Below are 24,189 nucleotides of genomic sequence, written 5' to 3'. Positions count from 1 at the left end.
GAGTCGGAAGTTATCAGAAGATATGGTATCCCGCTGTTCATTTAGGTCCCGTGATGCCTGATCTCTCCCTGTAGAACCTTTATTGAGAGCAGCGCATATATGAAATAGTATTGTCGGACTGTCTCCACCTGACCCGTTTTGAGTATGGTCTAGTCGCCGGTGAGTACTTGGTGATGCTAACTGAGGCTACGAATACAGCAGTTGGATTTATTATTTGGTTTTCTTACCCCAGTTGTCAAAGTTTCTTCCTTAAGCCACTTACCTCATTTCCCCTATCCACCTGTGACCACAGCTGTAATATCCTTTCGGTGCCTAGCTAACATGCCACCCGAAGGAAGCACGAGGGCTGTGAAACTGCCGGGTTGCCCAAGCCTAAACAGGGGAAGTCGAGACGTAGATGTCGGGTTCGAACCACGGACCTCCCAGTCAGTGACAACCATCTGAGTCATCTCGCCCCACCTAGTTCACCAGCATTCCAGCCCTCTGGATGTGAGTACTAATAGGATAGTACGTTTTCTTCCAAAATGGCGTGATCACACAGACACTTCTACCATCCTTCGTTGGTGCCAAAAGCGCGAAACTGTGCATCTGGGTTGAAGGAATCAACTGAGAAACTGTTGAGGCATTAGATATGACCATTCAGTCAACTCTATCGGGACAGATGAAGGGCGAACAAGTATAAACGCATCAACAGATTGTTTGGAGATTATTTATTCCCGTTTCTAGTTGCACCTACGTGGTTTGGTGTAATTCTTGCTGGTGTTTCGTGTTTTTTCAGATTCGTCATCGTTCAGACACAGCTTATCAACTAATTTGTGATCTAGTCATGACGGAACGTACCTACGGACGTGATCTGAGCGTTGTTTGTGTGGTAAGTTCAAAGGTGATAAACAACATTATCCATCTTATAATTTCATCCTTTATGTGTTTGCTTCCCTCGTAATTTACCGGTCACTGGACAGCTTCTTGGGTCTGTTGGGCCAATCGGACCAACTGCCCGATGTTTTTGACATTTACGCTCAAAGATCACTAACCACAACATGGCAGTTCGCATGGCTCGCAAGGAGAAAATTCACACACAAATACACAAATGAGTGGATAAAAATTTAACTTGGAAATTCAGAATATAACTGAGGTTGAGAGGGGAATCCGTCAGTTGGTGTACACCCAGCTCAAAGTGAATCAAAACCAACAAGGAAGACAATGTCTGCACCCACCTACCTTATATAGAGTGCTTCGTGTAAGTGTCACGCGGAAAGGACACCTGTCGTTCGTTGGCGAACGCTGCAACAACCAGTAAACTAAACTCGCGTGTGATTGGTCAAAGGATCCGGGCCACCGGCCTCTCCGGCATCGAGTCGAGAGCATTCAACGGCTTTCCAATATGCACCTCATGATCTGTTTTGTTTTCCAATTGCCGGTGATGCCTCCAGAAGACGTTCAACTTTTCAGTCTTCCGGCTGCAGACACTTTAAATACGATAACTGGTGTCGGTTTTTCGACTTCAGTACATTCAGTGTACCCTTAGTCGCCGTTCTTCTGAAGGCGCTACCCTGGAGACACAGTACCTGGAGGCATTGCCGTTATTTACAAAATTCAAGGTCAAAATCTGCATTTTTGTCATAGACTAAATCAGGGTTAATTCAATAAGTTACGGGGCCTATGAAAATCTCCAGTTGAGTTGTGTAGTTCACTGCGCCTACTTGAATTGCATTGACAGATATCGTGTGCATTTATAGACTCCGTAGGGAAGCAGATAACTTTGGCAAGCCAATATCCGTATTTCGATTGCGAACTCAACCGAATATGGTTCACAAACTCAAGCAAATATAATCTGCGAACTACGTGTCCACAAAGCCCACCACTGATAGCTGGCCGTTTATGACTATCTGAGCAGACCGTTGAATTCTACTTCATCCCTATTGATTCCAGAACAGCTAATTCAATAGTCGATGCAGCCCACATGTATGACGTCATCATAAGAAGTTCTCATCTGGTAATCTTAATCCGCGAAATCTCTTCCGAACACCCACGCATCTGTACTAGTGGAATCCCACAGGTCAGTGCCTCACCGTATGAGATACGGTTTTTTTCGCATGTCCACTAAATCCCACTCTATCTCGGTTTTTTTCGCATGTCCACTAAATCCACACTCTATCTGTTTTTTTCTATAAAAAAAACAACGATCTGGAATTATATGTGGCAGCTATGATGTTCGGCTAGACATAAACAGTTGCCTATTTTTCTCAGTTCACTTGATCTTTTGCCTTGCGGAGCACGATGATCCAACTCACCGTATCTACGTGCATGGTTCACGTATATCGGACTGAGCTGAACTGATTCGTCAAACGGATTGGCTCACCTAGCGGGTCATTGTAACCACGACTATGGAAGACCACTCGAATTCGTACAGAACTAAATGCATTCTGGTTCCGGTCGATAGATTGATGCGAAAAATGGGAACCTGCGTTCCCCCACATTTTTGAGGTTTTAAGCTTTGGTTGTTAGCCCTAGTGACCGCCTGATCTTGTTCATTGCATGTCTGATCGAGATGGTTCGCACAGTCAATAGATGGTCAGTTCGCGTGTCTGCATTGCGCATTTGGCCTGAGCAGCAACCGTTTCTGCTCGAACTCAAGGCTTGTTTCATCTACAATGGTCACTATAAACCTCATATGCATACACTCAAACCTATCAAGAGTATCATCTTGCTGGCAAAGGAAAACATTGAACTTTCAGACAATACCTAATCGGTCCCAAACATTTTCCAATTGATTGAAAACATGGAACTGTTGAAGGTTTGGCTCTTTTAAACGATTAGTTTTGTGATCAAACAGTAGAATAGTTAGTGTAATTTCACGTTAACTTTTCCAACGCACTTGGGCGATAATTGTTTCGGATTATGGTGTTTTATTTGTCTACTTGGGAGCCAATAGGTCATCAGTAAGTAGTATTTCAGGTAATTTAAAGCACTACTCTATGCCTTCAGAATGGTGGCTGCAAGTATACCACTTGCAAATTGTAGTACAGTCCGGTCAGCATGTTGAAAATATGTAAGTAGAAAGGATAGGCACATAAACGCAGTGACACAAATTTCGTGCCTTGCGAACTGTAGATTCGGTACAAGGATAGAATCAAAGAAAGACTGAACCATTTAGGTAGGTGCGTTATTACAGAAAGTTTCAGTGCTGTGCAAAAATGAGTTTTATCTTTGGACGGGTTATTAAATTTGAGGCCGAAAAAGTAAAGCCCAATCACAACGTAATACAAGTGGAGAAGTAGACCTATCAGAACGGGGGCGAAACTACTAAAAATAGGAGTCTTTAGGACAACCAATCGACTTGAAGGAACGCAAATCACAACGCGATACAGATCACAAACGGACCAATGAATGCAGTAAAAACGCTGTCAACCAACTAGCCAAACACGTTAGGAGATAGCAGCTAGTCTCTAAATGCACGCAGGCAAGGAAGAAGTACCCACTCAACTGCGAACTGATGACGTCTCCTCGTATGGTGACGAAACGTTTGCAAGCCAATTGCCAAGCTCGGCGAACAGATCAACAGCCACCTGATCAACAACCAATAAACTCACCCGAGCTACCAATGTTTCAACAAATTACCAGTCTATGTAGTTGTTTGGCTGATGTGAGATCAGTGGGTTCTCGTGAATGGAGAGCGTAAGGGTCGTTGACATCCCACCATTACCCAAATGTGATCAAGCGGTGACCACCAGAGTATTCCACAAGACCGCGAAGCTATTGAAAATGTGATGTCTGGGCAGTCAAGTCTGAATGGAGTGCATCCCACATAACTTGACCTCCACCAGACTCCACTGAGCTACTGGCTCAGGCATCGGATATTTAGTTCCCAGCTGTTTTGGAATCAGTTTGGTGTTCTCGGATGTAAGTCATTCGAAAATTTCATAGTTCAACCTTGCCACCTAATCTTACCTTCGGTCATTCAACACAGTATATTGAAGCACAGAGTGTTGTGATATCGAACCCTAAGGGGCAGTAAAAATCCGAAGCCTATAGCCAGTCGTGTTGAGACAGTATTTGTTAGGAGTATAATAAATTATAGAGAACGGAATCCTTATTCTGCCAGTTTACGCTTTCGTTATGCAGAGTTCACATAAGGATCATGGTCCTTTCTTTCTGGCTCGATAATCTGCAGGTGCTTGCTTGCGTTTGTCATATCAACAGAAGGAACTCACACCTAGGCAGTCGCTCCGATTGTCATTTTCGTAGCAGCCTGAGTCGAGTCTTTCCAATCAGTGTTGAGCCAACTTATCTTAGTACGTATGCTCATTCTGGGTCAAGAACACAACCCTAAGACCATCTGATGGACTAAGCACCGCATGATGTCAGCAACGAGAAAAACTGGCAGATATTAAGGGGAGGAACGCCGAAGTCAGATGATCAGGTGACCTCTGGTCACAGCCAGATTTCTTTTAGTCACTTGGATCCTGTGTATCAACCGAAATAACGGTGAATATGTGCCAGCAATGCGGTCATACTGGCAGTCCTGGGGCTTAGCAACACATCAGCTGGTGATCAATTTGGCCTGATGGGATCGCACCGTTACCACACCCTAGTCATCGGCATTACGCGGAAAATGAACAGTCGCGTTCGCCAGTCCCTAATACTTTGGCCTAAATTTTTTGCCAATCGATCCGGTTGCGTGTTTGGTTCGTTTGACAGACAAGCGAACACAAGACCAATCGCAGTTGGCTATTTTCGTTACAGTGAGGGAAGAAGTTTGAGCACAGAATTCTTGGCAGTTTTCGCATGTTTTGACGTGGTATTGTAAGATGAATGAACGAGATAAAAACACCATAAGAATACTTTAGATAAACGAAATCAAGCACGACAGGCGTCACCGGATGCACTACATTAGGCATTAGCGTACACGTTCTTCAATTAGGTGCGCATGAGCAAGTTTTTTTGATAAATGCTTAACGTACTTTAATTGTCAGCTTTTGGTCGTGCCTGACATCCACTTGGGACGACTTAGAGACAGGCCGCGCCAACCGCCGTTGCTATGTCCAACTGTGCTGATCCGCTAGGTCGTGCAAACGGATAGACTGGTCTCTGAGACCCAAAAGAACTGGAACTGTTCGGCAGCTTGTTTAAAGGCACCACTGACAAATTATCGGGCTCTAGAGCATGGATCTGGATCAACCCAAGTGAAGTAGACTGTTGAATATAGTCAGCCACAAGGGAAGAACCCCTGGATTTCCAACAAACAATTAGCCTCCAACTTTTGCAGTTCGATTCACGATAAGGACTATTTGAACTTGAATACCCAACTTTAAATTGCCTCCTTACCAGGTTTTTCCACAAATGTGAACACAGAATCAACACAACCGGGACATCAGCCAAAGTGAAAGGTGGATTTTCAGAGTGAAACAGGAAGTACTTAAGTTAAAATTGCTTCATTTCAGAAATGCTGCATTTTGAAGTTGGCCTGGGTACATTTCGTTTTTTTTTTCAACCATGAGTTTGCTTTAGTTTTTCCAAAGAATTCCCAAGATCAAACAGCTGTTTAAAGGCAATGCCCTGTCATTTTTCTACTGCAGTTAGTGATTCACCTGTTACAAGAAACCCCAAACTGGTTGCAACATAACGAAGTCGTACCGAAATTTGAAATTTTCTACGAAAAAAACGTCTCACGTGGCGTCACGCAACCATCCAGAACAGATGAAAACCAGAAAAATTAAGTAGTTGCAACGAGAACTTCTTACCTCTTAAATCGTTGGTGCCAAATTTTGGAGAACCCAATCTATGAAAGCCGAAAATACTTGCTTTAGGATACACACTTCTAATAATGACATGTGGCTCATTATGACGGATAGAGGAGCGGAGACACATGTTGCAGAACACCAAGCTAATTTGAGGTTATGGCAAAGGATCGTGAAAGATTCCTGTTGCTTGGCACAGGTATCGAAAGTCCTATAGACGCATTTGTAGACCCCTTTTCCAGTTGAATCCCGTTGTATGGTTAATGATTAATGACAAATCTGGGGACCTGGTAACGTCCACGCGCAGATTCATTCAAAGACAATGCCTTTGATGGAAAAAGATCTAAATAATCGTGGTGCGCAAAATCTGGTACAGTTGCAAGACAGTACTTTCGACAGGTTTGAAAATATGTAACATATCAGCGACACCATTACACAGGCGTTGAAACGTGGTGTTTAATTGCCTTTTAATCATAGAGGAGGAAGATTGTATTGAAAGATGAAAAGGAGGAGGGTTATAGACTCATTGAAACAGTCCCTATGTCCATAGGGATAATAGCTAACAGCAGCGCACCTACATCGTCTCAAGCTATCTGGGCATCTCGTTGGGACGAGATTGCCAGAGTGCTCCTGTATTGTTGTTTTATCGTTCCTAAGTTAGTGTTACGGTAGCCACAACAGCAGTAGTCATGTCGCACACTGCACAAAACCAACGGTTCCCCTCTATGTCTCCGTTTCGTCAGCGAAGACATTACGCCTCTGGTGGACATGCACGTCAAGGGAAAAGAACAGCAGGAAACGTTTAATGGAAGTTTCAATCTGTCAGGTGTGACGCATCCCATCTCGCTTACTATTCCGATAACTTTGTGACATAATCTCCTACCTGACGTCAGATCCCAGATCACCGGGTGACTGAAGTATCTTTTGCCATTTGTGCACATTTGCAAAAAGGATCTGCGAATTTAATACCTCAAATTAAAGGGGAAGATGTATTGGTTTCTCATGTTAACTCTGTTTTTCGTTGTTGTACATTCCAGTGCTTTCGGCATTCTCTGACTTGTCTGGACGATGAACTAATGTCACCCTGCACAGACGTCCATCAGGCTCGTCTTCCTAACGATTTGGCCACAGAACTGTTTGATTTGCTCGATCCCATCTATGTGGAACATCAAAAGCTCTTGGCTGATTTTGAAGCTAGGGTAAACAGCTGGAACGGACGCAAAATCAGCGATGACTTGTCCAACAGGCCGTCGACGGGCATTCATCCGCTGCCCCTGTCCCCGGTAGCTGAGCAACAGTCGTCTACTTACTGTATCGGTGATCTCTTTCTGTCGCATCTAAGTATGATTCCGGTAAGTATTTCTCCATTGTCTACGTACTTGGGTGCATGTAATATCATCAACGAAGGCTCCACCTCCATATTCACTGATAACCTCCTTCATGTACTGAATTTTATCAAAATTTCTATGAAATTCATTATGTTCAACAATAAGCCAATCTTGATTATGGACATAACTCACTATTGTTACCGAACGCGTAGCGAATGGGATGGTAAAAGGTCAAACTGATGTATGTATCCTGACGTTTGCACACGACTGCTGTAACGTTCACAATCCGAAATTTGTAAGGGCCACGTTCCAAGCCATCTGGAGTCCCGATAGCAACTGCCTCCGCGAACCGCAACACACGGAGATCCAATTAATCAAGGAATAGTTAACGGGGCTACTATCTGTTCGGCTGTTGTTGGCATCCACTAGATGACCTGACATCCCATTTGCTACACGCTTTGCCAGTCCACTGATTAGAGAGGGCGGATGGCATGCGCGCCTTGTGGTCAACGTGATATAGCTAGCGCTACATGACCAGGGTACATGCGGAAGAATATAGCTTCCATCGGCCTACTACGAATACCACTACTCACTTTGCTCTGCATATCTCATGCTTGAGGTTTAGCTGCCTTCCTAATGTTTTAAAATCCAAGTAGCTCAAGCACGATGGTTGGTGACAAACCTCTCACAGATGTTGATATAAGGTTAGTTCCAACGACAGCGTGCAGACTGAGTCATTCATCTTAAGGGGCAGTGCCGTTCTGGGTATCTAGTTGATCGCTTCAATGACAACGCCAGTTTTGGCACGAATTCGAAGTGAGGATAGTTGTGATCATGTACGACAAAAAAGTGTGTCCGCGCCATCAGGGTAGGACTGTCAAATTACCTGTCCATATCGAACGATGCTAAAGCATCGATGGTGGACCTCTTCGACCGATAGACGGAGCTGAGGACGTACCCAGAGACCATTCCTCGGTCTTCTTTTCTGTGTCACAATACATTCTTCACGTCTTGCGTGGGTATTTTCTAAGGAGATTGTGACTGTTGCTGGCCTGGCCGTTTGCAAGTGTAGTTGATTGCGGACATTCAAACTCGTAAACATTTTTCGACTATGTCATTTGTTGTAAGTGGTTCGGCAGAGTTGAGTGGTGACAGAGAAGAAGCTTCAGTTTTTCAGGTGTTGCTCTCTAGACTGATGGACCAAGTGCACCTGCGGATTCCATCGAGGATCTGCCGCAGACTTTGGTGACATGTAGCGAGGATATCTGTGGTGTCCACAACAAACGGAAGTTCGGCAACTCCTCATACATACGAATAAATGCCCCATAGCCATGTGGAGGGACCTCATGTCTACTTAATTTTGCATGGATACCATGTGATTCTGTTGCATGGCACTCGGTTCCCAGACCTGTACGCTATTGGAAATTCGACGACGTTTGCATCATTGCTCCAGAACACCGCTTAAGACCAAACTTTGGTCAGCACAACCTTTCACACAAATTCTTTCACTTCAGATGTGTGACGTTAGCCGTGGAGTCAGTTGTCATCAAGCTTTGTCCATAAAATCAGTTTGTCTCCACAGAACAGGACACTTGGGGAATCCCGTTCAACACGGTAACACTCAGTCACTTAGGTTTTTGGGGAATCATTAATGTCTTCCACTAATACCCAGTTTTGTTGGCGACGTTTTCACCCAAGTTCCTTCCTTCGTCCTCATTGTAGTCTCCAAAATACATTGCTTGCTAAGCAATGCCCTTTGGCCTCCCAACTGCTGGTGTGCAAACGGAGCCGCGTTTTATTCCATTGGTCCCCTGCATCGGGGCGCTGATTCAGCCTTGTAATGCCAGCTAATGTTTGCTTTTCAATTACTGTCCTCAGGTAGACCAGGACAAGTCCAACCTGGGCTAAAGCTGTTGGCGAAAAATGCGCGCGTGTATTTTGCGCTCTGCCCCCCTGCTAGACACTTTTGTCGCGCGGAATGTGAAACATAGGAACTTATATTGGACATGTGTCTAGGATATCTGATCAGTTCATTTGGTCGCATCACACAGTCAGCTGCACTTGCTCACCCTGTAAAGTGCCCCTAGGATGAGCGGTGTCAATCTGGTTGGAAAACGGTATACGAAGCGTGTACTTTGTAGCGAAGGGGCCAATTCAGAGGTATGACAACACTACAACAGCCTGTACAGACGCACTACCAGTCCTAATTTGCGTACCGTTGTTCCGTGGCATGGGTGAAGTTTTTTGGGAGTAGTCTGTTTACTTGGTGCCATTCGTCGATCGGTGCAGCATTTCTATGGGGTCAGGACTCGCTTTTAACCTGGAAACATACCCTTTTCTTTCCGATCAAACAGCTTAGCAATGATCAACTCTAGTCAAGTGCAGTTCTCTTGCGCAAACTGTGTGAATAACTTAAACTTACATTGTGAACACGGATTCGGGACGAAGTTATCTGAGTTATCCGGTAGGAGTCCACATTGAATCATCCTATGGTTTTATATATCTCCCTTTTCACAGTTTAGGAAGGGTCACAGAGCCACTTTCAAATTTTTTTTATAATATTAACGGCTCTTCAGTCTAAGCAACAGCGGCATCACATGTAGTTGTCGCATGAACTTGCGAACGAAAGGCGACCAAACCCTGGATTGAAATGCTGCTAAAGTACTGCGTACCGATTGGTCGGAAGGTTTGCTAGGGTCAGATCAAAAATGCTCTGTAGGCATTCTTTGTTATACTTCACAGTGTTCCTTGTCTAAGTCACTAACAACTGTTAAAGACCTCAATATGTATCAGAAGATTGGAGAGCAAGGTGGAACATACTACAAGGTGTTCGGTGGTGAACTAACTTCTACCTAAAATCTGTCAGTCATAGCCCCTGGGGTGGTTGAAAAGACCACTATATTCATTGTGACCGTCACTCAGTTGTGGGCGTTTGTGGGATTTATGGAACTTGCATTCACACCACTCGATCGAACTCTCTTCCTGCTGTCTTGACGGAATTGTTATCCTGAGTTCTCACCAAAGAGTTCCAATGAAGAGTTCAGCATGAGTTTCTCACATATGGGAATCAATTGCCTGAAATGTCACGTCTGAACAGGTAACCTTGCTTACATTTTGGTTTGAACTCACGGGAATGATTGGGCCAGGGAAAGGATGGTTCAACAAAGTTGTGAAGTATGTATGAATGTCATCCAGCAGGTGAGTCACCCAGTAGACAAAATTGTGGATTTCCTTTGACGGTGGATTGAAGTAAATTTTTTCTAGATTTTTTTCACGTGAAGTGGTATCCTAGCCATGTAAAGCCCCAAGGTGACTCCCATCAAGCTTGTTTGATGCCCTAGTGCTCGTTCAATGCGTCCCAGCGGCTACAAACCAGTGTGTGTGAGATATTTTTCAGACTACTTTGTGCCTACTTAGTAGTCTATCTCTATTTCACATCAAACAGTTCTATCAGCGATTCATGACGAACGCGGAGCGGGTTATGTTACTCATCGAGGAGGCGTTGAGGTCAAACCCGGAACTGGAGCAACAGTTACGACAATTTGAAGCGCAAAAAATCTGTTACCTGCCATTTTACGTCTTTCTGCTCAAACCCATGCACCGGTTGCTTCAGTATCGTGTCACACTCGAACGCCTGATGCGGTATTACAGTGAAACACATCCAGACGCGCCAGATTGCCGAGGTGAGTAGATCCATTGATTCCTATTTTACATGAGAACCCTACATGGTACAAATTCGTTCATCTGCCTACTTTCATGTTTTTTATATCTACTGTTAGCGCACGAACAACTTCGGGTCCCAAACGTTTTTTGGTTCCCACAAACATATTCTTGTCGGTTTAACCTACGTAGTCAGATGACATGCTATTCATCCCTATTGGTATGCATAACGAAACTGACTGAAATCGTTTACGCAGGGTTTGAAAGTATATCAGCTCGGTCACTTTACCTCACCGCTTCATTGAAGGCTATCTGTGATCTCGTCATATCAGATAACTTGCATCTTTAACTTAAGAATGTCAACCATATGTTTCATTGAAGCTTCTCATTCTGCCGTCCAGCTGTAGTTTATCATTTAGAATCATATGCTTGCTTGCATCAGCGGGTGCAAAGGCTGTAGTGTTGTTTCCTCCTGACAAGTGTTTGGAGTGCTGCTGGAATGATCTGCTCACTACGTTCATACCATGGATGACAAGTTGATGACCACGCGTGTTTCAGTAAACCGGTGCTCATTAAAATCAATACGGAATCGCGATACATTACAGAGGCAATGTTTGAAACGAAATCTGTTTGATTATGTCACTCAATTTCCATTGACTCAACTCAGCAATGAACCCAATCAGGGTGGGTATCAGAGCTCAATTCAATTCTTCGGAGGGGGGAGGCTCAATGAAGCGTATTTTCACATCTGTCAGTGAAGATTGTTTCATTTTGATTTATATAGTTTCTCTTGCGTGTCTTGCTCAACGGGAAAATTCGGAACAGTCAGAAGGAGCTCAGTGACATGAGTTCAGACGTTCGACTATGAAGTGTGATGTTTTGTAAACCACACTTCAAAGTGACAAGCCGTTTGCCATGAGATCACGAACGAGAGTAGATGCCCAAACAAGTGAAGCAAACGTTCAGCTGCACATTAGACTCTCTGTGCCAGCTTGCATCCCACTTTTATGTGCGTACAGCAGGTGAATGGCTTGTGCGCATTTTTAACATTGTTTATAGATTGCATGCTTCATCGGTGGCAACCTTCCATATTAAATGGAATCGCTTATCCGTTTCCTTCTGGACTTCACGTGTACCCTGAATAAAGAGAATTCTACAGCGACACCTCACCCATTCTGTTTCCAAGTAACGCAGTAGGCAACAAATATGTCACATATAGTGAACGAACGAAAGACATGCCACCTGTACTTTGTACAGTTTTTACTCGAGACTTCATCAACGCCGAAAAGCGATGGGTGTCGCAGCGATGGGTGAGTGACAACATTATGCACATCTTGTAGACATGTTCGTGAGGCCAACCCTTGAGGCGGATCGATAAGTGTTTTCCTTTTCAATGTTCTCCCTAAGTTTGACGCGGTTGCAACAACCTCTAGAATGTAAGCCTTGATCCGCACGTAAACCCATTGTTGTGACCTTGAGCGCACTCTGTACCCAGCTGGTGTGAACAGAAATCGTGACATTGATAAACTTGACCTAGGCGGATGGGTTGTCTCAACTGCCTCAGTTAGAATGATGTCGATCACTGGTGCGTCTAAAAGTTTGGAATATACAATTGGACCCTTAAGATATACTCTATCTCCTGAAAGGAGCATGCTATAAAAAATCTCGGTGGAAAATCCCCTGTAACACATTGGATGCCCCATATGATGTTATTTGGACTCGTTCGATGAAAACAAAGCCTGTGTGTGACATGCATTTCGCGAACGACAGAGTGAGGGTTCGAAGGTAATACTAGTTGGGTAGCATTGGTTTCAAAACGAGCTCCAGCGAATTTCGTGCGAATTCATGCCCGCCGATTGGGAGAACCTTTTTTTAGGTGATTTTAGAAACCATATGGTTGTGGTGAGTGTGTTTTGATAAAACATAACTTTTCATACCACTAATTCATCATTTAAAAGATTGTCGTTATGGCAACCAATAAATATTTGCTGACCTAACGAAACAACGATCATGCGCCTTGGCACCACCACCACCCCAGCATCACATAGTTGAGCACCCGCATGGTCTAGCGTCTCTGTTACCTGTGTTTTGCGTAGTTTTGCTATAAAAAAAATCAGACTCTTGGGTATCTGGTCCGCTTTTGAAGTCGTCTGGAAATAGGCCGGCGTGAAAAGGATTACCACTGAACAACGCACTACTGTCTGCCATTGAGGTGGGGTGAATATGGTAGAGCACTTAAAGATAAAGTGGAATGAACATTGTTTTCGGAGTAACGCTGCAGACATTCAAGAATGCTGAAACACGTTTTTCCGGTCCCAAACAATCTGAAAGTTGAGTGCTGCCTTGCTGACGATACCCGGATTACGAGGCTACCGTGATATCCTATTTGTAGGTAAGGGGACAAGCCCTACATACTCGTCTGCTTTTCTCCGTATAAAGTCACTACTCAGTTGTGCACACTAAACTGCAGATAGTTAGCTCACTCATTTTAGCTTTGTTCTCACAAACATTTGCAAATCTCGGTTATCTTTCACCTCAGATAGATCAGTGGGAAAGAAAAGTGCATCAGATGTAGACGTACATCTCATTACCCGTTACTGAGTGAAATGTGAAGGGTTTTTGTCGCGCGAAGCAGAAATTCAGGCTAGTTAAAGTAAGCTAAGAAATTCGATTTTACGCCTTGGGCTCGAGGTTGTTAATGCGCAAAATCAACAGACCGGAGGACAGATTAGGTAGATAATGAGAATCATGGGAACCATAATGATACCATGATCCTAATTGTTACTTACCTACTTCGGCTGTCGTACACAACTTTTCCGCCTACTTATACTTACCTGGAGGAAAATTTGCTTACAAAAGTGTGGAATTTCAGGGTGAGCTATTCTCTGTGAAGGTCATACAAAAAGTGACAACCTTGTTGAACGAGTACCCTTATATTGGCTACATAATGAAGTAATTAGTGCAGAACGTGGTCCGCAAGACAAACGTTTACAATAGCACTTTGCTCGTGATGGACATCGTTTTTACCCTGAACAAGCAGATCTATCTAATACAATTGCCATCAACAACTTTTCCTTGTTAATCAGAATTCCAAAAAGCTATTTATGACCTGCTCACTCACTCGGAGCTTGGTGGTGTTTCGGAAGTATAGCTCCACAGGGCCTCATTGAACGGCTTACGACCATACCTGTCCTTTGCAGATTTCCTTAAAAAGAAGTTGAACACTAGTATTTTCTGTGAGTTTTGACGAAATAAGTACAGATCATCAACCGATTGTGTTCAATATATCACCTCCCTCCCCAAGAATGATACAATGACAGCTGATTGATGTGGTTTTTCCCGCATATTTGCCTGTTCTCTGAAGAAATCACCTTCAACCCAAACTCTGAAATACTTTTTCTCTGAGTCACATATCCTACTCAAGATCTGTAGTGCGCTGTCTGCCTTAATTATGGTGTATCCTGAACTTCTAACTCCCCTTCGGTTTAGCAGCATCAGACGTCAAGTGGGAGGCACTGAGCTTGTGATCTTATTGCTGTTGTCTGTAGCACTACACTGCCATGAAAAGCTATGACCGATTCTAGCAATGTGCAAAATACGGAGACTTAGAGCACCTGAAGAGTGTAGGTTGTTGCAACTCCGGAACTCAGCATCTTGGAGGTGTAGATCAGACGGTCCTAGGATGACTGGAAGGAAACGATCTATTGCACCCTTACGGAAGAATACCCACTTTGTTGGAATCACAAACGCCGACTTACCGGGGATTGTGTGTTTCACAAACACAAACCAGCGACTCATTAAAAGTTTTATGGTGTCATGCGTTCCTGTTCGGCTGACTAAGACCTGTTGGGCCATATAATGGGATATCACGTGCGTGAGCCATAAGTAGGGTTTGATTGAGCCAGTAGTATGTGGCAGGAGGGTGTTGCTATATCACATTGCCCTTGGATGGAACAGTGCACTCTGTCTAGCGCCCATGGTCCACATACCGTTGCCTTCAAGGCTTAGCTGTGTCCCACAATCTCTCACTTTCCGGTAAAACTATAGCTGCCCTTGGATGGAACAGTGCACTCTGTCTAGCGCCCATGGTCCACATACCGTTGCCTTCAAGGCTTAGCTGTGTCCCACAATCTCTCACTTTCCGGTAAGCAAAACTATAGCAGCCGCACTCAGTGGGCCTATGGTTAATTGAATGTCTATTGCCTTGTAGGTATGCCTAACACTGGATGATCCGTCCATACACTACTCCGGAGCTAGTGCCCATTTCAACCTTTTGATTGCAAAACAGCCCTACATTGATTGTGGTTGTCGACCTCAGGGCCATCTTCGTTTTGTACCCCATCTTAACGTCACACGCACTAAGCCTACGGTTTTTGCATGAGCGCCTTGTGCCTTGGGTTCCTGATACCGCTTGTTCCAATACCAACTCGTCATGGTAACTATCCCGTGATCGACATACGCTGAAACTATGGCTACAGCGACGTTGCCGTTGTGTTCACTACCTAATTTGGGATGCACTCCTACCGTTGGCAGCCGGGGCTTACTGTGTTTGACGCACTTCACTGAGAAATTGCCATGGCATCCCAGAAGTAATGTAGACAGCAGATGAATGATCTCTTTGACTCCACCGGCAGTTTTTACCCACCAACGTTTGCATCAGCTCAGAATATCCGTTGTATTTTTTAGCCTGATGACGCTAACAGAAACCAGCCTGTGAGAATTAAGTTTCGCATGTATATTGGTATAACCAGACGAACTAGAAATCTAGAATTCAAATCAGCGCACAAGTAGCACATGTATTCGAATTGGCGTATATGTACAGCATGCGGAATATTAAAACAAAAGAATAGTGAATAGAGTATCAGTCATGTTCACCACACAGCCTCTGTTCACTCTTCGCTCTTCGTTCTGATACCATATTAATCTTTTCATGCTGAGCTAAATGGTCTCCATTTCACCTCTGGAGAGCCCAACACCATTATTGTCCTACAGTGGTAAACCGCACAGTGTTTCCAAAATATCTGGCGAGCAATGTGCTCCCCTGGTTGGTGAAGTCAAATCAAGCATCATCGAGCCCAAGGTTATCAACATGCCCTCATGACTATGTAACAATAAGTTCACGTGATTCGCCTGACTTTTTTCGCTGGCGACCTCATTAATCGACGCAAATGAGTGCACCAGAGATAACTGTGAGGCTCAACTTAGTGTCTGAACTTTGTGTCACACCATGATTAAGTAGGTATCAACTGCTCCTACTCTATACTGTTTATGATCCCCGGCTTTTGAAAGGAAGTGGTTCCCTTTTGACACACCATGACGTCAAAACCGCTAATATTTTAGATTCCTTTTTCACAGTTTTTTTGTTTCATCTGTCAGCCCAATGGTAAAGTTTGTGAGGTGGTTCCTTTCAGGTAGGAGACTCCGTCTTCATGGGGTCATGTTGGAGGACGACCACTGTAATCCATAGATTCATATTCTTGTTCAAAGAAGCTGAAATTTCACCAACAACTAATGGACAAGACATCCGACCGAAAAAAGTTCAGTTCAGTTCAATCCAGGCCAGATAAAGGCACAATAATTGTCTTGATGGACAAATCTGACTAAACTGATAAGATGAATACCATCCTCTCGGGTAGATCAAAATTTAAGAAAAAGGAACCCGAAAAGGACAAGTTGCAAATGACTGGAAAAAAGCGGTGTCCAAAATACTAGGATGTCTTAAATAATCCGGAAACATTGATAGGAACAATTTCAAACGTATTCGCTCTCCTGGTACAACAATCCCTCGGCTTTATGGTCTCCCGAAATTGTCTGAACCCGGCCTGTCTCTCAGGCCCATCTTCAATGTCTTATTCTCAATCAATTGGAAAAATTACCGATTGTTTACCAAGGCTTTCTAAAACGATGTCTAATTCTCCTTATCATGCCTTGACCAAATGGTTTGTCAGTCTGTTAGAAGCAAGCAGGAGAGGAGTTTGGTAACTGTTGTTGGTCTGTGTAGTAATGACTGGACCTAAAATCTGTACCAGATGTCACAAAAGAATAAAACCAATTTTGGACATTACTACAGTGATTACTTGTTAGATGTTCTGCGTATCAATCAGTGAGCAACTATATTCGTATTCGTTTTTCGACCGGTTTTTGTGGACGGTTCCTTATTCGTATACAACGCAAAAATCATTGAGAATAACCATAGATATGTTAGAACACCAGGAGAATATTTTCATAAAGGTGATTGTTTTTTTTCATTTTTGCTCTGCTACACCATGAATTCTTGAACAGCCTTTTGGGCGATCCGTTGCACGCGTTATATGAGTACGTGTAGTATGCATGTTTGTGTTGTGATCAGCAAGTCATTCCTACCACACCACCCTGGGAAACCTCCAGTGTAAGTTTAAAATACGCTTTTGTGAATGAAAAAGGAAGTAATATTAGACGTTGAAACCCACTCGAAGAAGACATAGGTCACTTGCTGGATTCACTACTAATCACTGCTGGATTTCACTGATTAGGTTTGTTTTGATGCAAATTGGTTAGGTAACAGTATGTAGTTGTGAGTTGAAACTCTTTTAGCACTCCCGGATAAAGTTTTATCATCATTCGATGTGTTGATCTGACTTTCTGCTTCATCAACTCAATAATAACAAAAATATCAACAAATCCGTGGTTTAGTAGATCGTATTCTGCTTAGTGAGCTGGCCTCGCTCTATTAGTTTCCACGTCAGCGGTTATGATTAGCTCTCTGCCCTCTCAACAGTTTATGATCGGCAACAAGATTGCCGCCAACACCTTTTGGTTTCGCTTTTCTGTTTCAGTGGTTCATGCTCGCTTACTCGACCTCATCCAGTCTCAGTGGGAGTCATACAAACGACTGGAAAACACCTACAAGCTTCTGGAGATCCAGCGTGATCTTACGGGACTAAGCTCGTTCCCTTCGGCACTGCCTGACAATGTTGAGACATCGACAAAGCCGCAGCAAACGGTCGCAACCGAAGATTTTTCAGGCCCTGCTGCTGGCCCGCTCATTCGATCCGGCCGACAATTTATTCGTGAAGGGTGGTTACAGAAACTGTCCAAAAAAGGCTATCAGCCTCGGATGTTTTTCCTTTTCTCGGACCAGCTTGTCTACGCAGGCCGAACTGCAGCTGCCTATTTGCAGTTTAAGGTAAGAGAAACTTTACAACTTGTTGCCAACGCTCGTTTTTGCATACTTGCCAACTGCGGTGGCAGTATGATGAATGTACACTGATGGGTGTATCCATCGATGATGCCCACATCTTCTCTTGTGGGTCTTAATTGTTAAGTTATTTCCACTTAACCTGACAGTGATAGGCTGGTAGCTTCAGGAGTGCAATCTTCTTTTCATCCTCCAAAACGTTGTGCGGGTCTTGTGGGAACGTAAAGTCCGTAATGCTGAAGTACGCCAGATGATTTTCGGGGAACTCCACCCTCGTTCGATATATCAGTTGGTGAAGCCGCACAAGTTACACTGGTCAGGCCACGTAATTCGTGTGCGAGAGAGTCGGCTGCCTCTCGCAGTACTCTTCTCCAGCCTTGCGTCGGATGGCGGCAATCCAGGGTCGGTCATTCCACGACTTGACAACGAAGCATAAAAGCCCTTAATAGCAAACTCAAGTAGCGTTGTTTACTGCCGTCTCCCCAAATGAGTACCGCGGGACGAGGCAAAACAATGGTTAGTGACCATGACAGATATGCCTGTGTCATGGAGCCAATGTCTCTTGCATCAAATTTATCGCCCTCATTGTTTAGCCCTCAATTCGTGTCAGACTGGATAAGCATCCACCTGTCAATGCACGAATTTGACCATCGGCTCCAATGCATGACTCTCATTCCCTAATTCTCCTTATCCTCGAAGAACGTAGCTGTAGCAACCGGAGCTACTGTACTTCGGTGCACGGTTTGCTTTTGAAAGCAAATCGCATATGACGTTACCGAATGTGCGCAGGAGTCCATCGGCGTAGTTCGATGTGACAGGCAAATCCGAAAACGGTACCAACTTATCGTTCATCTTTACTGATGTCTGTTGACTGACTCACATCAGTCTGCGGCATGTAATCTTGCATTGTTTCACTCGCATGTTCCGTGTTTTGTGCCCCCGTACGGTTCTATCTTGGTCATTTGACTTCAGCAGGTGACAGTATGTACAACACTCGACGAACGAGGACAGTTGAACGAATTGTTTTGGATTTGATAGACGAACAGCATGAGCTTTTCCAGACAAAAATTCAACTGATATGATAGACAGATCGGTTCACTTTGGATTATATACGAACAAAAGCAAATTGTTCAGCAGAGGTGACGCTCCTAAAAGCGGTGCAGAACCAGATTAGGAAAAGGGGAAAACAACCAGACACCAGAATTCCGGTTGCTCGAAGCTGCAAAAATTAACAAACAAGAATCAATACGGAATACTCCCCCGAGAATAGGTAACACCGGTACTGCACAAGATAATGCTGGGCAGCCTGTCAATCAAAATGCGGTTGGCGTGTCTACAGAGCGAACAAGCGCATTCCTCGGTTTCGTCACTTAAACTCGGACATTCTTCTCCATTCTTTCTGTTGTACAATCGCTCTGGAGTTACCTGTTGATTGTGGGCTACGGTCTTGGCAACTTTATGAAGGTTTTGTCTGAATTACTGAACCACGGTTGATGGAACTGATGTAGTTCACTGGTTTTGTCTGTCGATTGTGCGCAGTCACCTTTATTGTGAAGTAGAAGTAGTGGTAAGGTGACAAACTGAATTCTTGGATTAACACCGTGGACAGGCGAACGGATTAATTTTTTTATTCCACTTCGTTTTAGCGACAAACTGCGATCGGCACATAAAATGCCACACTCACTTCATGCCTTACATTGTTCGAAGACGTGGTCTACCAACAGCATATCAAGTGGCTTCAGTAGGATAGCGCTAAAATTTACGCCAAAATTCACTCTTCCAGATTACATTTGTCTGATCGCTTTATTATAGGTAACCCGAGATGAGGATAACAATCAGGTAAGCTTGGCGGGTTTTACTTCACAAACAGGCTGATGTACCGTGAATTGGACCGTTCTCTTCAGCCTGTCCAACTCCGTTATCTCAGTTCTGGTTAAGTTCTTACTAGTAGTCTTTCGAAAGAAACATTCCAGTTTCAAACCTTGTGCTGTAAGCGGTGTGACAGAGACCCTTTCCGGATGTCCGTATCCAGCATATCCAATGAGTCTGTTTGCTAGTGATTTCTAACCGATTACGCTTCGTCAGCTAACGTTTGCATGAGACTCCTTTGTAATTCTTTGCAGCCTTGGAGTCGAAACCCAAAGACAAAACTAAAGCTGCAACCCGATAACTGGCAATATTTTCAACGCACTTTAGGGGACAGAGGATGGTTCACTTTTAGGACACCCTACTTTTGTGCTTGGAGGACAATAATGCCTAATTTACTGGTAATTCAAGGAGCCCCCTTACAGAGCACTTCTGACTTCTTTCTGGGTGCTAGGTGCATTTGATCCATACCTGCCGTGTTTCCCCACGGAGATAACACTTTGAGGGATGGCAAAGTGGCGCAAAGAGTTTCCCCTCGTAAGGAATGAATTTCGATTTGACCCCGATCGGCCATCAGTTGAGTCCGTCGACAATTTTTATAACTGCTTCCCCGTTACGCCATTCGATCCAAATACTTCGAGTTCATACCGAGCAAAGGACATCCAAACGGCCATATATGTTGCCCAGCGCAAACAGAATGCTGAACTGACCTGGGGCGGGCGAGTGTCCATCTTCATAGTCTGATCTGACAGGCATATGCAGGAACATAAGCCGACTCACCATATCCGCGGTATTCGTAACATAGATGCAGACTAGCGCAGCAGTACTTGTGGTCTGAGTCATTACAAGTGGATGACACCTGTGCTAAATGAACACTCATAAGGTTGACCAAAACCCTGCCGCTTTCGTCCCCCTTAGGGTCTCCGAATGTCCATCAACCTCATTTCCAAGTTGACCACCAAAATGGACGCATGTTGCCATTCAGTTCTTATCTGGTGTTGACGTGGAACTTGGCTGAATTCCACCTGAACTGATTGTCCATGCTTTTCTTCAGTTGAATATGTTGTACAAATACCGTTTCATATTCAAGTCGGAATGAAATCCAAAGTATCAAAATGTGGTTCATAAGGTCGATGAAAAGTGCGGACCAACGGTTTCGCCCTTCTTGGTGCTCATCAGATAGTTGGATACAGATGAAATTCAGCTGAGTCTCCCCCCAGCACCAACCTAATTTCAAAGTGAATGGTCATCGCAACAGACTCGAATGACAGTCATGTGGGTAACAGATAATTCTAAGGGGAACACATTATTTTTAAATAACAATTGAACTCTTCTCTACAGACCACTTTTAGCCGGTCTGTTGGGGCTCCTATCGAATTCCAAGCCCTGGAGAAACTTATATTTAAACCAGTACTTGAAGTATATTTTAGATGTATTCCCCTCAGAATAGCCTAGCAATTACCAGCTCTTCTTGTCTCTCATGAACTCCGGTGTTTTGTTCTTCGTCAATGCCGTTCTTTACCGTTTCTGAAGAAAACCACAACTTATCCTGGTTGTCTTAATGGCCGTCCTATACATAGCTGACTCCCTTACATTCTCCGTGCTCCTCAGGTTCACGGACAATTCCCACTGCATGATCTGATGGTGGAAGAAGCCGAGCCCGCATATAGCTTCACCGTGTTTTCCGGAAATCGATGTTTTCTTGTGGCTGCACCTTCCGACTGGCAGAGAGATCGTTGGCTCGAGGATATTTCACGGGCCATACTAGCGGCGAAAACAAAACCGTCACAGGCCGCAGAGAAGTCGGTGGAACCGATGGGGATTTTAAACACGGACTTCAAGAACACAGAGCTCACAAGTGGTAAGCAACTGTTTTATGCTTGATTGTTCGCTTGAGACCTATACCTCGGTTGTATGGACTTCCGAAATTACTCGGACAGGATCGCCTTCTTCGGCCCACCCTGGATTCGACAAACTGGCCGCACTATTCAGTACCCTGTTAGCTAACGACACTACTCAAACCCATACACATACAACTCAGTTTAGGGACATATTCTACTTCACCGACCCGATTCGGGTACGAAACCATGTTTTCAAAGGTAACGCTGAAAAAACTACAAATCACTTAGATGATTCAGTCAGTGGTGCTGGAGTCGAATTCAGTATTTCAACCACACGTTCAATATATTGCTTAACTCCGATTGTACTACTTATTGACAACTAGACAGAGTCGTTATTGGTCCATCAATTGGGCCTTTTAATCCGGTTCCTAATCACTTTCTGTTCCATCGACGCTATGAAGATAACATAATTGCCGTTATTGGCTCCAAACCAACCACCGGCTATTGCCTCAACAGTCCATACTCGTCATGTAGATTTAGCGCAGATCAAGAGTCTGCAGACAGCTTTCACTGGCTTTTAAGGGAAACACCTGTGGTACTGTGGAATGAAGGATCTATATGCAACCCATGAGAACTGGTCAAGTAACAGACTCTCATGTCGACGAAACATAGTTCTCTGTTAAGCAAATGGGACCAGAAGGATTCGCTCACATGACATTGTAGACAATGGACGTGCTACTGGAGCAAAAGATCCGCAACAGAACCCGCACTCTTTGAACTACACTAGGATACATATGAAGCGGTATTGGAGAAACAGCGCACCGCCAACAAATAGCTCATCGTCATGGCCGTCAGTCGTACAGTGTTCATAGCTGTCACAGTTTCGTTTGCCGATTATTTTGGGAGGTAGGGTAGAGCGCTATGCAAAGGAGGCGATAACTGATATAATTTATGCGTAAATACAGGGGTTTCAGTGAACTTTCTATTGTGGAGACTGGTATGACAGCCATTCATTGAAGACTACAGTTTCCATGCATGAACACCACCAAGAGCGCGACTGGGTCATATCTGATAATGTCTCTAACCTTGATGTGTCTTTCAGTGAACTTTCTATTGTGGAGACTGGTATGACAGCCATTCATTGAAGACTACAGTTTCCATGCATGAACACCACCAAGAGCGCGACTGGGTCATATCTGATAATGTCTCTAACCATTGATGTGTCCCGTATCAGGGTCCCCATCCAGGGAGACGGTAATGATCAAAGCAGCCGAGTTTGCCGGTAATGACTCGTATTTCACTGCTAAGTGATTGTTTCAGCTCCCCTGGCTCGTTTCCACCCTGTGCTTCGTTCTGCGAGAAAGGCACTGCTATTGGCACACACAACACATGTCCATATCAGTGGAACTTATGTAGTGTGATCAGTTCAGCTCTCGTGGGCTTACTTCTGCCTTACTGATCCCATCAAACTCCGTCAATGCTCCAAACCCATCGATGTTCAAACACTGACAGTTTTTTGACGTCCTTAGCGTATCGGTCAGGTTTCTGAAACGTATAACAATATGGAGGGCAGCACAGCGCAGCATTGTAAATTCAACCCGTGACAGATAAGTTGTTGCCATGTCTACACCACGAAAGCTGGTCTGGCCTTCCCAAACCGACTACCCTTTAAGCAATAGCGATTCGGAATGCATTACAGCCCGAACAGAACGCTCCTTCAGAAGAACGTTTACTGCTGCTGAGCCAAATCTTTCGTTTTACGATTCATTAATGTTCGTTACGAATCTGTCCTCGATTTAGCATTTGTGGTCAACCCATTTGTTTCCGTGTCCTCCCCAATCTGTGTCGGTCACGCAACCGGTCGCTTTTTACAGAGGACCAAACAGAATTGGCCTAGTTTTCTCGGGATGAGGACTGAGAAATCAGGCAACAGCGCAATTCTGAATCACCGAGTTAACCTGACTCATTCATGTGGTGTCATTTATTGGGTTCCAAACAATCGATCGATAATAGTTCGACAGCTGATACCGAGCGCTGCCGAATCGATGACTATCCGGCTACTGAGCCCAACTCGGTGTGCGCAGAAACAACCCGATTGAACTGGCAATCGATCGACCAACGATAAACAAACGCCTGACCATCATTCACGCTTTTGGCTGTCTGATTACTGACTGCGTTTCTGTTTCCTCTTTCTGCATTAACTTGGAGCTGTAGAAGCCTGTCGAAATCTGCCGAAAACATCTAGTTTCGCTAAACCCCGTATTCTCGAAAAATCATTGTTAGCAAGTTAACTACTAGGTTTCGTCGCATCCAATAGTTTTAGTCTTTCGTATCAACACCCTCTATCAAATTGACGCATTGTTCATTGATAGATTGTCCTCTATCTTTCTATTGCTAGAGGGCCTCAGAATCTCACATCCTTGAACAACCGTTGAACCCGATAGCACGGGTCGGTAACCTTAGACCAGCGATTGGTATGGAGTTTTGAGCTCAGTTAAACGTATCCTATGGCTAAATTGCGGACTGGAGATTTCTCACTCTGTGACGCTCCGAACCTGAAATCACTGCTTTAACCT

General features: G+C 44.3%; 1 protein-coding gene across 1 annotated transcript in view; it reads left to right on the top strand.

Annotated features, from left to right (window-relative positions):
• T265_13660 (hypothetical protein) overlaps window positions 1-24,189 on the top strand; it is a gene marked incomplete at both ends in the record, with an annotated part of 81,160 nt that overhangs the window by 32,903 nt on the left and 24,068 nt on the right. The window contains 5 exons of the mRNA XM_009169917.1: window positions 779-871; window positions 6,779-7,093; window positions 10,515-10,752; window positions 17,545-17,894; window positions 21,384-21,633. Coding sequence (XP_009168181.1) covers window positions 779-871; window positions 6,779-7,093; window positions 10,515-10,752; window positions 17,545-17,894; window positions 21,384-21,633 — 1,246 coding nt within the window. The remainder of the gene's footprint in view (window positions 1-778; window positions 872-6,778; window positions 7,094-10,514; window positions 10,753-17,544; window positions 17,895-21,383; window positions 21,634-24,189) is intronic.

Source organism: Opisthorchis viverrini (assembly GCF_000715545.1).
Source record: "Opisthorchis viverrini unplaced genomic scaffold opera_v5_88, whole genome shotgun sequence".
Taxonomy (NCBI): domain Eukaryota; kingdom Metazoa; phylum Platyhelminthes; class Trematoda; order Opisthorchiida; family Opisthorchiidae; genus Opisthorchis; species Opisthorchis viverrini.
Note: the sequence above shows the minus strand (reverse complement) of the source record. Positions and strands in the feature narration are given on the sequence as shown.